This window comes from Mobula hypostoma, chromosome 6 (assembly GCF_963921235.1).
Source record: "Mobula hypostoma chromosome 6, sMobHyp1.1, whole genome shotgun sequence".
Classification (NCBI taxonomy): Eukaryota; Metazoa; Chordata; class Chondrichthyes; order Myliobatiformes; family Myliobatidae; genus Mobula; species Mobula hypostoma.
Window position 1 is genome coordinate 8,143,294 of NC_086102.1, and position 17,754 is coordinate 8,161,047.

General features: G+C 43.7%; 1 protein-coding gene across 2 annotated transcripts in view; it reads right to left on the bottom strand.

The window, feature by feature from the left end:
• Positions 1-17,754, bottom strand: part of cxadr (CXADR Ig-like cell adhesion molecule) — a 138,534-nt gene that overhangs the window by 23,788 nt on the left and 96,992 nt on the right. The window contains exons 6-7 of one of the 2 annotated variants that reach the window (XM_063050255.1): positions 12,591-12,729; positions 9,937-10,126 (exon numbers count right to left, since the gene is read on the bottom strand). In XM_063050255.1, the coding sequence (XP_062906325.1) occupies positions 9,937-10,126; positions 12,591-12,729 (329 nt within the window). Of the gene's footprint in view, positions 1-3,873; positions 10,127-12,590; positions 12,730-17,754 lie in introns of those variants that run through there. The other variant, XM_063050254.1, reaches the window with a different exon arrangement.

A 17,754-nucleotide genomic window follows, 5' to 3' on the forward strand; every position in this document is an offset into this window, starting at 1 on the left:
CTGCAGTAGGTTGAAGGGCCAGTACCATATTGTGGGCTGAAGGGCCTGCACTGCTTTGTGCTAGGACTGTAGAGGTACTGGGCAGGATAGCAGAATGATTCTCTTGCAGGATGTGGGAAGTCGGAGACCTTCAGTGTCCCTCGCTACCACAACTGTGAGAAGTGCATCTGGCTGTAGCTTCTAACAAGCCGCATTAAGGAGTTGGAGCAGGTACTGGATGAACTCCAGATCATCTGGGAGGCTGAAAGGGTGATGGGACATATTGAGAGATAGTTGCACCCAAGGTGCAGGATACAGGAGACTGGGTGACAGATAGGAAGGGAAAGCAGGTTAATAAGCCAGTGCAGAGTACCCCTGTGGGAATCCCTCATATTTCACTTTGGATACAGTCAGGTGGGGGGTGGAGGAATGACCTAATAGAGGAAAGTCACTGATATTGGGTCTCCGTTCTGAGTCTGGCTCTGTGACTCAGAAGGGACGGGGTGAGAAGAGGCACGCTGTAATGATAGGGCCGTTAGGGGAGTGGACAAGAAGGTCAAGAATGTTCTGTGGGCAAAATCAAGATTCCCGGATGGTATGTTGCCTCCTGGGTGCTAAGGTCTGGGATATCTCAGATTGAGTCCTCAAGTTAAAGGGCAGGACCTCCAAAGTTGTGATCTCAGGATTGCAACCTCTGCCACGTGCTAGTGAGGCCAGAACTAGCAAGGTTATACAGTTCAACATGTGGCAGGTTTGTTACTGCTGCATGATGGGGTTCTTAATCTAGAGTTGAGGGGGGTTGGGAACCAAAGTGTCAGACCAGTTAGTGGAGAGGTTGTGGAGGTAAATGTTGGTAAGACCTCAGACAAAGTTAGGAATCAAAAAGGTTGAGCATGGTGCGACTCATGTCCTGAGCTGCGTATATTTCAACGCAAGAAGTTTTATAGGAGAAACAGATGATGGTGCTGAAGATGAGGTAGCTCGGTTACAAACAGAGGCAGTATGTTGTGAAGAGAGGCTGTTGATAGTGTGAAATTACAGTCAACAGGATGAATTGCAACATAAAAGGCAAACAAAATCGAAAAGGATTGAAGGTGTTGTATTTGAATGCGCGCAGTATATGGAATAAGTTAGATGAATTTGTAGCACAGTTGCAGATTGGCGGGTATGATGTTGTAGGTAGCACTGAATCATGGCTGACCTACAATTATAGCTGAAAGCTTAATGTCCAAGGATACACCTTGTATCAAAAGGACAGGCAAGAAGGCAGAGGGGCAACATTGCTCTGTTGGTAAAAAATGAAATCAAATCATTAAAAAGAGGTGACATAGGGATGGAAGGTGTTGGATCATTGTGGATAGAGCTAAGGAACTGCAAGGGTAAAAAGACCCTGATTGGAGTTGTACACAGACCCCAAACAGTAGTAATGTTGTGGTCTCCAAATTGAAGCAGGAGATAGAAAATGCATGCCAAAAGGGCAATGTTACAATAGTCATGGGTGTATTCAATATGCAGATAGATTTGGAAAACCAGGTTGGTGCTACATTCCAGGAGGGAGAATTTCTAGAATGCCTACAAGATGGCTTTTTAGAGCAGTTTGTGGCTGAGCCCACTAAGGGATCAGCTTATCTGGATTGGGTGTTGTGCAATGAACCAGAATTAATTAGGGAGCTTAAGGTAAAAAGAACCCTCAGGGAATGTAATCATAATATGATCAAATTCCACCCTGAAGTTTGAGGAGAAGCTAAAATCAGATGTATCAGTATTACAGTGGAGCATAGGGAATTACACAGTCATGAGAGAGGAGCTGGCCAGAAGTGATTGGAAAACGACACTGGCAGGGATGATGGCAGAGCAGCAATGGCTGGAACTTCTGGAAGCAATTTGGAAGTCATAGGATATATACATCCCAAAGAGGAAGAAGTATTCTAAATACAAGATGACGTTGAGGTTAACATGAGAAGTCAAATCTAGCATGAAAGCCAAAGAGAGGGAAAATAATAGAGCAAAAACTAGTGGGAAGTTTTAAAAATCAACAGAAGGCAACTAAAAAGTTATTAAGAAGGTAAAGATAGAATACAAAAGTAAGATAGCTAATAATATTAAAGAAAATACCAAAAGTTTCTTCAGACTACATAAAGCGTAAAAGTGAGGTGAGTAGATATCAGACTGCTGGAAAACAACACTGGAGAGGTGGTAATGGGGACAAGAAAAGGCAGAGAACTGAATAAATATTTTGCATCCATCTTCGTGGTGGAAGACACTAGCATTATCGTGAAAGTTCCAGGTGACGGGCCATGAAGTGTATGAAGTTACCATTACTAGAGAGAAGGTTCTTGGAAAACTGAAAAGTCTGAAGGTAGATAAGTCCTCTGGACCAGATGGTGTACGCAACAGGGCTCCAAAAGAGCTGGCTGAAGAGATTGTGGAGTAATGATCTTTCAAGGATCACGAGATTCTTGAATAGTTCCAGAGGACTGGAAAATTGCAAATGTCAGGAAGGGACAGAGGCAGAAGAAAGGAAACCATAGGCCAATTAGCCTGACCTCGGTGCTTGGGAAGATGTTGGAGTTTATTAGTAAGGATGAGGTCTCAGGTTACTTGGAGGCACATGATAAAATAAGCTGTAGTCAGCATGGTTTCCTCAAGGGAAAATCTTGCCTGACAAATCTGTTGGAATTCTTTGAAGAAATAGCAAGCGGGATAGACAAAGGAGAATCAGTTGATGTTGTGCACTGGGATTTTCAGAAGGCCTTTTTCAAGGTGCCACATGAGGCTGTTAGCTATGAGCCCATGGTATTACAGGAAAGATTCTAGCATGGATAAAGCAGTGGCTGATTGGCAGGAGACAGAGTGAGAATAAAAGGAGCCTTTTCTGGTTGGCTGCTCATGACTAGTGGTGTTCCACAGGAGTCTGTGTTGGGACTGATTCTTTTTACATTTTATGTCAATAATTTGCATGATGGAATTGATGGTTTTGTTGCAAAGTTTACAGATATGAATATAGGTGGAGGGGCAGGTAGCTTTGAGGAAGTAGAGAGGCTACAGAAGGACTTGGACAGATTAGGAGAATGGGCAAAGAAATGGTAGATAGTGTTAGGAAGTGTATGGTCATGCACTTTGGTAGAAGAAATGAAAGGGTTGACTATTTTCTAAATGGAGAGAAAATACAGAAATCTGAGGTGCAAAGGAACTTGGAAGTCCTTGTGTAGGATTCCTTAAAGTTTAATTTGCAGGTTGAGTCTGTGGTGAGGAAGGCAAATGAGATGTTAGTATTCATTTCAAGAGGAATATAAAGAGGTTCAAAGGAGATTTGCAAAAATGATTCCAGGATTGCATGGTTTATCATTTGAAGAGCATTTGAATGGCTCTGGGCCTGAATTCAGTTGAATTCAGTTGAATGTGGTGTGACCTCATTGAAACCTATAGAATGGTGAAAGACCTTGATACAGTGGATATGGAGAGGATATTTCCTATGATGGGAGAGTCCAAGACCAGAGGACACAGCCTCAAAATAGAGGGGCATCCTTTTAGAATGGAGGTGAGGAAGAATTTCTTTAGCCAGAGAGTGGTGAATCTGTGAAATTCTTTGCCACAGGCAACTGCCCAGGCCAAGTCTTTAAGTATAGTCAAGGCAGAAGTAGATAGGTTTTTAATTGGTCAAGGCATGAAGGGATTTGGCTGAAGGCAGGAGACTGGGGCTTAGTGGAAAATTTGATCAGTCATTATGAAATGGTGGAGCAACTTCAATTTTCTAAATGGCCTAATTCTGCTCTTGTATCTCATGGTCTTATATTCACTGTACAATGCCCCATTTGCAAAACAAAATAAACTGACTCAGGTCAGAGCAAGTTGTCACCTTTCACCCTTACAAAATACCAGGTAGCCAGGATATCTAGATATTCTCAAAACCTTTATTCAGATTTCACATTTAACCATTGACAGGATAAAGCATTGATTAACTAAATAAAATACACACCAGCACAAAGTACAACAGAGGTGGTATCGAGATCAGTGCAGACGTTTTGGGTTAACAGCTCAAGTATCCAGTCAGAAGCTTATATCTTGGCCTAGGGTCAGTTTAAAGAAGGTTCTGCACATTTATAAAGCTGGTTTCCTGCATACTTGAGCCCATTCTTGCCTGCTGTCTTTTTCAGGGCCACTAAACGTCATTCCTTGGTAACCACACACAAGTCTCTGACCCAGCTAAGTTACAATTCCTTTTGATCTGCTCAATATCTGTTCAAACTTTCTAACAGAAATAAATATTCACTACTCAGAGCAATGCAACCTTTCCCACTTCAAACTCGAGGATTAAGGGTGAAAGGTGAAATGTTCGGGGAACATAAGGAGATCATCTTCACTCAGAGGATGGTAAGAGTGTGGAATAAGTTGCCAGTGGGTGGATGCACGTTAGATTTAAGAGAAATTTGGATAGATTCATGAATGAGAGGTGTATGGGGAGCTATGGGCCAGTCGTGGGTTGTGGGACTAAGTAGAATAATAGTTCAGCACAGATTAGATGGGCCAAAGGGCCTGTCCTGTACTGTAGTGCTCTATGACCCTTGGGAGCACTGAAGTAGCAAGGGGTGCAAGCCGAGCCCTCCCTGAAAGTGGCCACGCAAAGTGGTGAAGAAGGCATTCAACAGGCTTGGTTTCTGAGATCAGCGCACTGAGTATGAGCCAGAAAGCCATGTTGCAGCTGTGTGGAACGCTTTGCATGCGGCCAGCTGTGAGCATGTGAAGAGGTCACTAACATCTTCGTGGCCCACACTCAGTCTATACCGCATTTGAGCAAGGTCTCTGTTTATCTGAGCAGGCAACAGCCATGCCTCATCAGTGCTTACATATCCAAAGCAAACTGCCTTGACAGACAGGATTGTCCTCCCAGGCTTTCTGAGGAATGGGAATTAGTTGGAAATTCGTTATTTGTCCAGGCCACCGACCAAAACTGGGAAACAGAATTCCATCTCGGAATCCTGAAAATCTTCAGAAGCCCTTTGAGCAGGCCCCTTGACTAGTTAGTCTGATTACAGCCCACTGCCCGGATAGCTGTTTACAGAATGTAACCACCTTTGCATGATTCCCTTCATGTTCAAACTGATGACCTCTGATCACTGGCCCTCCTCCCTGAGGGCTGCCTGCTTCTCCTAAAGGTCCACAACTTAGGAGTTCTTAGACCTGACTCTGTTATCTTCTCTCCTCCAAGGGCAATGGCTCCAGAGTCCCCATTCCTGAATGAATGTGAGTGTGAAATGAGCAGAGCCTCACCTTGACCCGAAGTACTTTTCTAGCATCCTACACCCAGTCACATCAGCCTCTTCCTCCTCCAGACCTAGACTCTACTTCTCCTCTTGCCCCAATATTGTCCCTCACCTTCCATCTTGGACCAACATGCCTTGCCAGTTACTTGCTCCTGCCTTCCACCACCCCTTTACTTAAACACTACAACATTGTGAAATCTGACTGGAAAATCAGAGGCTTGGCTTGGCATTTAACATGTTAGAAATCTGTCAACAAAAAGATACTGTAAATACTCAGCTGGTCAGGCAGCACCTGTCAATGGGGAACAGAGTTAATGTTGCAGGGAGAAGACACTTTATCAGTTCCACATGCAAAATGCTAACCCTGCATTTTAGTGTCCGGTCTGCTGAGTATTTCAAATTTTTATTTGTTTTATCCCAGATTCTGTTCACACAACCAAGCTAATAGTGCACTGCCTCATGTCAGTGGGTTCTCTCTCTTATTTTCACACTCACACCCTCTCTCTCTCTTGCCTTGGATGCAACAGGAGTTAATTAATTTGCACAGAGATATTTGCATCTTGAGCAAGAGTCTGAAATAAACAGTTTCTCCAAAGGAAGGATTTTTGCTCTGAATGCAGCTGGGAGAATCTGGCTTATATCAAAATCCATGTCACAATTATGGGGCCTAGTGACAACTTGGCAAACAAGTTCCCTAATAAATATCTGCAGCGCATGACCTCGGATCATACGTAACAGTAAAAGGCAGCATCTCCACTCACTCAGTCAGAACTGCCAGTAAATGTAATAATGGGAATCTCCATACCACATTTCTGTTTATCTATATTCTGTTTACATCTGAGGATAGGAAGCAGAGTCCCTCCAGGCAGAGGTCCACTTTCCCCTCTCCACACATTAATCATCCACCCACTTCACCAACTCAAAACCAAAATGAAAGGCGCGGCTCACTATCCTAACTGCTAACACTCTAGCTACCTTGTGTCCTTTGGTGATAGGGACCAATACCTAGATCTGAATCCACTCCTCCCACCGAACCAGGGCTTTGAACTGCACATATGACGAGAGGTCCCTCCTACAGATGCCAATCAGGCAGTAATCAGGACTTGCACCCAGCTTTATACTCGCCAGTATTGACCACTGCGACCCACCCAACTCCACCCTGCCCCACCTTCTATTAGCCCATGCACTCGAGAGGATGTTTCCAAACCCAGCACTCCTGTTGCGATGTAGAGTGTCAAGAGTTCAGGGTGGTTGTGGCCTCCTTGTTGGTGATATACAACATATTGTAGTGTTCAAATTATGTCACACTGTAATGCATCAAAATAGAAAAAAGATACACATCAAAAACAGACGAGCAAATGCAAAGAACTTTGGATCCAAGCCCACTGCACAATGGCTAAGTAAGGGTCAGGCCTGGGATCTGCACATTATTCAAGTACAAATCATAAATTAGCTATGTATACACACAAGCAATATGTAGGGCATTGAGAATCTGCTCAGCTACACGCTCCAGTATCAGATCCTTCAAGCTGGATACTGCTTTTAAGTACCATGTTAAACAAAATGAGCATAAAAATCCAACAAGTCAGTTTTCCACAACTGACTTATAACATTAAAACTTACAACAAAAATTTACATAATAATCTTAATCCATGATAAATTACCAAACTTTGCTTGAGATCTCTAATGAGGCACGGCCAAAGAATTGTTTGCTGTTGTTCTACACCTTGTACTTCCAAGTTCCTCTCAAAGGAAGCACACAATCTTACAGGGAAGACCAGGGTTGATGAGTTTGTATAAGAGCAAATAAAAACTTTTTGTTTCAATGGAAGATCAAGAGTTGCAACCTGTCAGATTTCAGATGTTTGTCCTCCCCTGTGCCAAATATTTCTTGTCATTAGAGCTCATTTTTGAGGATGGTTGGGTGTTTCTGAGTATCGACCACACTGATGAAGCCACACATGGTCCACACCAGGTAAAGACAGTGGGTGCCCTGCGCTGAGGGATTATCCAAAAGAAACAACATTTTTCTGTTTCACTTTCCTTTGCCCTAGACTGCAGAAGCCCAGGTCTGAATTTGGGAGTCCTAGTTGGCCTGCTGCAGCTCTGTACGGTACGGAACTACAAATGAGGAGAACTTTGCGTCTGCTATTCCTGCACTGAATCTTTGGTTGTGAAAACCTTGAGTGGGAGGATGACACTGCCTTGTCTTTGAGCAGCTTTCTTTGCACATTGAATTATGCAATGTTGAAATATAATAATACAAAAATAAACTTCTAGAATGGGTGCAACAATGCAAAGTCAAATAGATCTAAAAATCACAAAGTACTTCATTTTCTAACTGGGGCAAAGGTACAATACCACTGTGATATCAGAAGATGGGCAATGTCTGAGTCAACCTGACCAGAAAGTTAGGGCTTTCCTAAATACACAGCATAGTGGGTGCTGGGGCCACAATGAACAGCAATGGGCCTCCAAAGCCTGGTGCAATGGAACCAATTCCTGTCAATGCATGTTTGGGAGGATATTCAGGCCACAGAGAGGTGCCGGGAGATGTGTTGGAGTATCTCCAAGGATGAAGGATTTAAACTGCAAGGTTCACCCTTGAGAAAATGGGATTTGATGGAAGCACAAAAGACTGACCAAGATGTGGAAGAGAGGAAAACTGTTCCCATTGGTGGACATTACAGGGAGAAGTGGAAAAGGTTTTACATTTTGATCAAGGACATGTGATGTGCTTTTTTTTTGTTGGGGGTTGTAATTCACTGCTTGTAGGAAAACCCACAGTCTTTAAAATAAAAATGGATACATGCTTGAGAGGGAGTAATTCGTACTATAGTGAGAAAAGAGTGGAAGAATCGAACTAGCTAGGAGCTAGCATGGTGTCAAAGAATGGCCTTTAGTAACATCTCTTTGATTCAATAATAACAATCGCTATACACCTATACACAGCATAATGGTAACATTTGATTATTCTGGGAGCTTATTATGTGGTATAATAAAGGATGTGTGATTAAAGTATGATTAAATGGCACCGTACAGACTCAGTGGGCTGAACGGCCTGGTTTTGTACTGGACTTTTCGATGACTCTACGTACTGGAGGCATAGTGGTATATCTACCACATATGGAGCAACATTTGCCCCTTGTGATTGCCTGACTGCCAGCACAGGGCAAACTTCAGGGGAGCTTGACCTACTACTGTAGTGGGCGTAGTTGGCCAGAGCGCACAGACAGGAAGACTAACAAAGGGTGATCTTGATCAGCTGGGAAAATGGGCTAAAAAATAACAAATGCAGACAAGTGTGAGGAGTTGGACAAGTCAGGATAGGAATTACACAGTGAATGGTCGGTCTTTAAGATGTACTGTAGAACAAAGAGGTCCACACAGATCCAACATTCCCAACATTCCCTGAAAATGGCTTCACAGGTAGATAGGGTCATAATGAAAGCTTTTAGTACATTGGTCTTTGGAAATCAGGGCAATGTGTACTGGAGTTGGGATGTTATGTTGAAGTTGTGCAAGAACCTGGTGAGGCAGAATGTGGAGTATTGTGTGCAGCTCTGGTCACCTATCTGCAGGAAAGATGTCAATGAAATTGAAAGAGTGCACAAAAAATTTAAATGGGTATTGTTGGGTCTTGAGGACCTGCCTTACAGGGAGAGGATGAATAGGTTACAACCTGATTCCGTGGAGCATGGGAGAATGAAGGGTGATCTTACAGAGCAGAAGTTCCCAACCTGGGGTCCATGGGCCACTCAGATAACAGTAGGGGTCCATGGCATAAAAAAAAAGATTGGGAACCCCAGTTATGGAGGTATACAAAATGATGAGAGGTATAGAAAGGGTGAATACTTGCAGCTGTTGTCCCTTCAGGTTGGGTAAGACTGGAACTAGAGGTCATAGGTTTGGGGTGAAAGGTGAAATATTTATAAGGAGAATCTGAGAGGCAACTTCTTCAGAGGATGATGTGAGTGTAGAATGAGCTGCCAGTGGAAGTGGCAGATGGGGGTTCAATTGCACCAGTTCAGAGAAGCTTGGATGGGTATGTGGAGGGAGGGTTTGGAGTGATGTGGTCCAGATACAAGTGGATGGCATGAGGCAGAAGGTTATATTAGCATTATATTAGATGGGCCAAAGAACCTGACCGTGCTGCAGCACCCTATGACTCTGTCAATGAACTAGATCTTGCCCGAGACTGAAGTAAGTGCACTGTAACGCGGTTGATGGCGATGTTTAGGATTTCCAGGAGTTCACTCCCCTCTCCCCTATGTCGAATCCCAAGCTTTTCATGACAGATCCACAGAAGGGCGTTCAGATTCGGGATTGTACACCCGACTAGTTCAGGAAGAAGACAATCTTTTTACAAAAAAAAACTACAGAAAACTCTTGTCCATTTAAACAGAATTAAGATTTAAACCAGACTCTTTCTGAACACGTGGACTTGTAGAACATTTGCGTGTTGGTCTGGTGAAACAGCAGAATTCGTAATTAGAAGCTTCCTTTGTAATTCAGAGTCTGGAAAAGGCAACTAGTGTTACTGGATTTATTTTGGGTGAGGTGTGGGGGGGTGGTTTGGGGCTTAGTGGGTGGGAAAACGGGGTGTCAGTTGCTACACAATGGAACCATCACGGCGCTGTGCTGGAATCATAACTGGGACAGCCCCCATTCGGTTCAGACTCGGAGCGGCTACCTTGTACGATGGAGTCAACTGTGGGCTCTGAGCTGCGGGGCGCTCGAGCTCCTCAGTGGCCAGTCGGTCGTAGTGGGACTTGTAAGGCTCCATGTTCGAGGGAGACATTGAGCCCAGAGACGAACGCTGGGAGCCCACTGTGTAACTGCGAGCTGTGGAAACCCGGCTCTTTGGGGGAGGAACGTCTTCCCTGTTAAAACAGAAAACCAAATGCAATCAGAAAATCTTAAACACTCATCATTTCTGCATGAACTTAGTACTTCAGAAGAGACACATCACAGCACTGACGGTAAACTTCCAAAGAATAATTGGTTAGGACAACTCACACACACAACACGCTGGAGGAACTCAGCAGGTCGGGCAGCATCCGTGGAAATGATCAGTCAATGTTTCGGGCCGGAACCCTTTGTCAGGACTGTAGAGGGAAGGGGAAGAGGCCCTATAAAGAAGGTGGGGGGAGGGTGGGAAGGAGAAGGCTGGAAGGTTCCAAGTGAAAAACCAGTAAGGGGAAAGATAAAGGGGTGGGGGAGGGGAAGCAGGGAAGGGATAGGCAGGAAAGGTGAAGAAGGAATAGGGGAAAACACAATGGGTAGTAGAAGGAGGCGGGACCATGAGGGAGATGGTAGGCAGCTGGAGGAGGGGGTGGAGTGACATAGGGATAGGGGAAGGGATTTACCAGAAGTTGGAGAATTCTATGTTCATACCAAGGGGCTGGAGCCTACCTAGACAGTATATGAGGTGTTGCTCCTCCAACCTGAGTTTAGCCTCATCATGGCAGTAGAGGAGGCCATGTATGGACAAATCTGAATGGGAGTGGGAAGCAGAGTTGGTTAGGACCTTGCCTGGGAGATACACTTTTGGAATAACTTCAGATTCTGATTCAGATTCAAATTTATTCATTGAAACATACAGCGAAATATGTCATCTGCATTAACAACCAACACACCCAAGGATGTCCTGGGGGCAGCTCGCAAGTGTCGCCACACATTCCAGCACCGGTGTATCACACTCACATTCCTCAGCGTAACACACCCTCATTCCTCAGCAGAACAACACAGAACAGGAAAAGCAACAAAACAAGGCCCTTTCCTCACTCCCAGCCATCAACACCTATGGACTATCCTCCACTTCTCGGACAGGCCTCCAGTGTCCAGGATTTAGCCAATGGGCTTTGACTTATGGACTTCCATAAGACCATAAGATATAGGAGCAGAATTAGGCCATTTTGCCCATTGAGTCTGCTTCGCAACTTCATCATCCATTTTCCATTTTCCTCTCTGCCCCAATCTCCTGCCTTCTTCCTGTATCCCTTCATGCCCTGACTACATCAAACTCTGCCTTAAATATACCCAGTGACTTGGCCTCCATAACTACCTGTAGCAACAAATTCCACAGATTCACCACTCTCTGTCTAAAGAAATTCATTCTCAACTCCATTCTAAATGAACGTCCCTCTATTCTGAGGCTGTGTCCTTTAGTCCTAGACTCCTCCACCATAGGAAACATCCTCTCCACATCCACTCTATTGAGGCCTTTCAACATTGGATGTTTTAATGGGATCACCACTCATTCTTCTGAATTCCAGTGAGTGGAGGCCTGGAGCTATCAAATGCTTCTCATATGACAAGCCTTTCGATCCCAGTGTCATTTTTGTGAACCTCCTTTGAAACCTCTCCAATGTCAGCACATCCTTTCTTAGATAAGTAACCCAAAACTGCTTACAGTACTCTAAGTGAGGCCTCACCTGTACCTCAGCATCACATCCTGGCTTTTATATTCTAGTCCTCTTGAAAAAATGCTAACGTCATATTTTTCTTCATTACCAGAGACTCAACATGCAAATTAACCTATACAAGGACTCCAAAAACCTTTTACACCTCATATTTTTGAATTTTCTCTCCATTTAGAATGGCTGATTGATCTTTGATCTTCAGTATCAATCCATGGACTAGCTGATGATGGGACCCTGAACTCCAGGCACATTAACTGACCAGTCCTTGTGCGTTCTGCTTATGCGGCCATCAGATCCCAGGATGCACAGACCTAGGACAGCCCAATATCCATGTACGTCCTTTGTCACTGGCCTTCAAGCACAGAGGACTAGACTCCTGATGTCCTCCAGGATGTTAAAAAACAACTAGATCTGAGCCACAATCTCAACAGTGGACATGGCTTGACCAGAGTTCCGGAGTCCTACAAAAATTATCCATGGAATTAAGGGTGTTAGCTACGTGAGGTCACCAGGGTTTCAGCCTTCTAATGTAACTTATCAATCAGCTATCGGTCAAGGTGGTGCTATGGTATCCATTGAGACAGTGACTCAGAATGAGTTGTTGTTTTAGATTTGTAGGGATGTTCTTGGGGATAGAGAGGGAAGTTAGGGGTCAGGTTAGGATTTAGAGACAAGGATGTTGGGGTGTTAGTTGGCAGGCTGGTGTCTAGGCTTTCGAAGGCCAGTGACACGGACAAGTGACAAAGGACACTGGTGGACACAAATGTCGGGCCACCAATGTAGGAGGAGGGAAATCAGAGGGAGGTAATGGACGTGGGAGGAGAAGGGAAGGAGTAAGAGGGATGCCAGAATGAGGAATGGAAAAAGAGAGAAGGGGGGTGGGAAAGATTACCAGGAATTAGAGAAACCCATACGCAGTTACCGTATTTCGAAAGGCTGCTCCTTCTCATAAGTAGTCTTCTTCTTCCTCCGAAGGATGAACCAGACGACAAAGGCAATCAACAGTAAAGCGAGCAAAACTCCAATAATGGTTCCTGCTATCTTCCCACCGTTGTCTGAGGCTGAACGGTAGAGGGAAATAAAAATGAGCCACTTTTATTAAATATTACAAGAGACAGTATCATATGCAGAATGGATGCCAATTTTTCCACTTTCATGTAATGCGCTGCCCCAATCCCACTTGGAAAAGGCCCGTGACCATCTTGCCAACTGCTTTGTCTTGCTGTAGCACAATATTCTGCATTCTGTTATTGCTTTTCCCTTGTGATACCTCAATGCACTGATGTAATGTATTGAACTGTATGGATAGCACGCAAAACAAAAGTTTTTCACCCTACCTTGGCATATGTGACAATAATTAAACTAATCTCAGAAATCAAACCTATTGTCACTGACATACCATGAAATTCATTGTTCTGCAGCAGCAGTACGTTATAATAGTATTTTACAATAAGGAATATACCGTAGAACAGCGTACAGGACAGGACAATACAGGCCCATTGGCTCACAAAGTTGTTCTGACTTTTTAACATACCCAAAGATCATGGTACTGTAGAAGTTACATCAACACTTTATAGTAGTGTTGACCTCGGTGCAGTTTCTGCCACTGTCTGTAAGGGGTTTGTACATTCTCCCTGTGGCTATGTGGGTTTCCTCTGGGTGCTCAGGTTTCCTCCCACAGTCAAAAACGTAGCAGTTGGTAGGTTAATTGATGGTCATTGTACATTGTCCCGTGATTAGGCTGGGGTTAAATCAGGGGATTGTTGGGCCAGAAGGGCATACGCCAAGCTATATCTCAATAAATAAATAATGGTCTATCTATAACTCTTACTTGCTACATAGCCCTCCATTTTTCAATTATCCATGATGTAGTGTATTCAATATTTCAGTAATATTTGAGTAAAATTGTAAATATACTGTTTGATTAAGCATTCTTCGTTGTTCACATAATTCAACACGGATTATATGTGAGACATGTGTGAAATGCAATCTTCATTATTCTACCACATCATATGTGAGCGCTCATTAAAGAAATTCTGAGTATACCCATTTCCTGACACCCAAGTTTTTCTTGCGGTTCATTACAAAACATAACACTGGTGATGAGGTAGTTTTGAAATGAAGCCGAGACAACTATCTACTTGTTGAAGCACAGCACGTTTTTATTCAGAACGGGAGAGAGGTTTGAGCTTTTAACAGTGAGTACCGGGTGATAATAATCATTTTTAAAAAGGCAGAAATAGCTGGCTACATCAGAAAGACAGACACATTTGATTACACAACAAATAACTAGATGATGTATACTGAATGAATTGAGCATATTTTGAAACAAATAAAATAGCTAATGAAGAGCACGTGCCAGTGATACCGAGTGCAATAGGTAGAAAAACTTCCAGTTTGCTTCGAAGTTTGATTGCTTTAACCAAACCAGCCGAAATGAGCTTTGCTGATATTGTGAACATACTACAGGAGCATTTAAAACCAAAACTATTGTTGATTACAGAACACCTTTGGTTTCATAGGTTTCATAAGTGGAATCAGAAGGAAGCGGGGGTTCTATTTCAGCTTACTTGACTGAATTGAAGAGATTGCCTGAGCATTGTCGGTTCAATGATGGGCTTACTGATGCACTGAGAGATTGTTTAATTTGTGGAATCTTACAAGAAAGCATTCAAAAACGGTTTTTAATGGAAGCACAACTCAGTTGAAATCGCTGTAACAATGAAAACCACAGACAGGGACACAAATGAATTGCAGTCAGGAATGTAAGTGAGAGTGTACAAAATTGCAATGTCTAAATTGTGATACCATTGTGGCAGGCACTCACATACACAAGACCAACGCAAGTTTAAAGGTGAAACTTGCAGAAGATGCAACAAAGTAGGACTCATGCTAATAGCATATCGGACAGACAAAGATAAATAGACTGCACAGGGAAGAGAAAAAGATAAAAAGTCAAGTTGCAGTTTCAAAAAGAGCACTAATCTGCAGGCTGTTGATGAAAAATCTAATAATAATGAGAGTGACACAGCAGTGAGTAGCCTTGAGATTTATTGTGTAAGAGCTAACAAGAGACAAGAATATGGCTTACACTAGATGTGAATTGCAAATTAATAAAAACAGAATTAGACACTGACTCAGCTGTTACAGTCATTCTACAAAATGAGATTGAAAGGCATTTCAAAAATACTGAACTGAAGCTTGCAGAAATCCAACTAAGGATTTATATTGGAGAAAATATAACTCCTGTGGAAATACAACAACCAACAAGCCACATTTGGTACAAACAGGAGGGCTAGCATTGCGGGTCTATGATTGGCTGAGACAACTATGACCAGAGTGGAGTTCCTCCTCCATTTACATGCCGTGTATCCTGCAACTGAGACAACTGAAAGCAAATTAAGAAACGTACTGGATGATGCCACAGTAGTGTTCAAGAAAGGCTTTGGAAAACTCAAACATATCAAAGGTTCAAAGGGTAAAATAGTGTTAAATAAAATGCCACATCCAAGTCTTTCAATACCTATCCAGCTCTTTATACAGTCCACGATAAGTAGCCAGTGAGCTAGATTCCATGAAGGCTGGACGAGTTATTTCCAAGGTTCAGTGGAGCCCATGGGCAATGCCAGTGGTTGCAGCAGCCAAGAAGGATGGGTCTGCCAGGTGATTTTTAAGGTCACCATCATCCCAGTACTGAATCCCTTCAATACACTCTGTCCAGGATAGAGTTCATCTTTGCAAATATTTATGGGTGGAAAGACTTCAGCAAAGTGGATGTAGCTGAGGCCTAGCTACAAATGGAGATGAAAGAATAGTCCAAAGTGTTTCTCACCTTAAACATTCACAAATGGCTTTATCACTGTATTAGGCTTATTTCTGGAGTAGCAGCTGCACCTGCACTCCAGCAGAAGCCTAAGGACTAGGTTCTGCAAGACTGCCCAGACACTCAGTACTACCCGGATGACATCATTGTTACTAGTAAGGATGACAAGGAACTTGTCAAAAAGATGAGAAGGTTATGAGTTCAGAGCACGACGCAACAAGTGTGAATTCTTTAAACTAAGAATCACTTCGATTACATAAGTGTGCTGAGAGTAGTGGATGTCTCAAGGCTAAAGAAAGCGTCATAGTTGCAGCCTTTTTTAGAATTTGTCAATTACTATAACAAGTTCCTGCCAAACCAGTGTGAAGTAGGTTTTTTAATATGACCGTCCTGATGAAGGGTCTCGGCCCGAAATGTTGACTGTACCTCTTCCTAGAGATGCTGCCTGGCCTGCTGCGTTCACCAGCAAATTTGATGTGTGTTGCTTGAGAGGCCTCAAGTCTGGTTTGGGGTGTAAATGCTTCAAGCAGTACTTGTATGGAAGAGAGTTTACCCTCTTTACTGATCATCAACTACGTGTCCATTTCCAGTTCACAGAAGGGTGCTCCACTAACAGCAATAGCACGAATGTAGAGATGGGCTCTGTTTCTTACTTTCTCCCTATCAAATTTCAAGTTGAACTCAATCATATTGTGATCACTGCCTGGGTTCCTTAAGCCCCCTCGTTTCTTGGAGGACACAATTACAAGATCGAATTCAAGCGGATGATGAATCATGGAAATGTGGATGGATAGTCCTGTTTATCCCTGGAAAAGGAGATACTCATCTTGATGTATTCTCCCAAATACAAAATGAAAGTCCCTCTATTACGGCAGAGATGATCCAAAGAGAAACCAGAAAAGACCCCACACTGTCTCAGGTCCACATGGCCACCCAAAAAGGCTGGCACATGCAGCAGAAATTTCAGTTCCCTCATTTTTACCAGTGCTGGGATCAACTTGCCCTTGACAGGGTTTGTCTTTTGATGCGAGCTGAAGTGTTAGAGGGGCTGCACACCAGGCATCTAGGTGTGCTCAAAATGAAAGCATTGGTTTGAAGCTTCGTCTGGTGGCCCCGGGACAGATCAGCTGATCGAGCAGCTCAGTATGCACTGTTCAGGATTCCAACATGACCAGAGGATTCATGTGCATCTTCCCAGACCATTCATAGGCACAAATGTCTTGGTAGTAGTGGATGTAGCTACAAAGTGACCAGAAGTGTTCCCAGTAGCCTCCATTACAACCATGCACAGTGTTGATATCGAAACATAGAAATCCTACAGCACAATACAGGCCCTTCGGCCCACAAAGCTATGCCGAACATGTCCCTACCTTAGAACTACCTAGGTTTTACCCATAGCCCTCTATTTTTCTAAGCTCCATGTAGCCATCCGGGAGTCTCTGAAAAGACCCAATGGTTTCCGCCTCCACCACCGCCGCCAGCAGCCCATTCCACGCACTCACCACTCTGTGTAAAAAACTTACCCCTGCCATCTCCTCTGTACCTACTTCCAAGCAGCTTAAAACTATGCCCTCCTGTGCTAGCCATTTCAGCCCTGGGAAAATGCCTCTGACTATCCACACCATTAACGCCTCTCATCATCTTATATACCTCTATCAAGTCACCTCTCATCCTCCATCGCTCCAAGGAGAAAAGGCCGAGTTCACTCAACCTATTTCCATAAGTCATGCTCTCCAATCCAGGCAACATCCTTGTAAATCTCCTCTGCACCATTTCTATGGCTTCCACATCCTTCCTGTAGTGAGGCGACCAGAACTGAGCACAGTACTCCAAGTGGGGTCTGACCAGGATCCTACATAGCTGCAACATTACCTCCCGGCTCTTAAACTCAGTTCCACGACTGATGAAGTCCTTCTTAACCACAGAGTCAACCTGCATAGCAGCTTTGAGTGTCCTATGGTCTCAGACCCCAAGATCCCTCTGATTCTCCACACTACCAGGAGCCTTACCATGCTATATTCTGCCATCATATTTCACCTACCAAAATGAACCACCTCACACTTATCTGGGTTGAATTCCATCTGCCACTTCTCAGCCCAGTTTTGCATCCTTTCAATGTCCCGTTGTAACCTCTGACAGCCATCCACACTATCCACAACACCACCAACCTTTGTGTCATCAACAAATTTACTAACCCATCCCTCCACTTCCTCATCCAGGTCATTTATAAAAATCACAAAGAGTAGGGGTCCCAGAACAGATC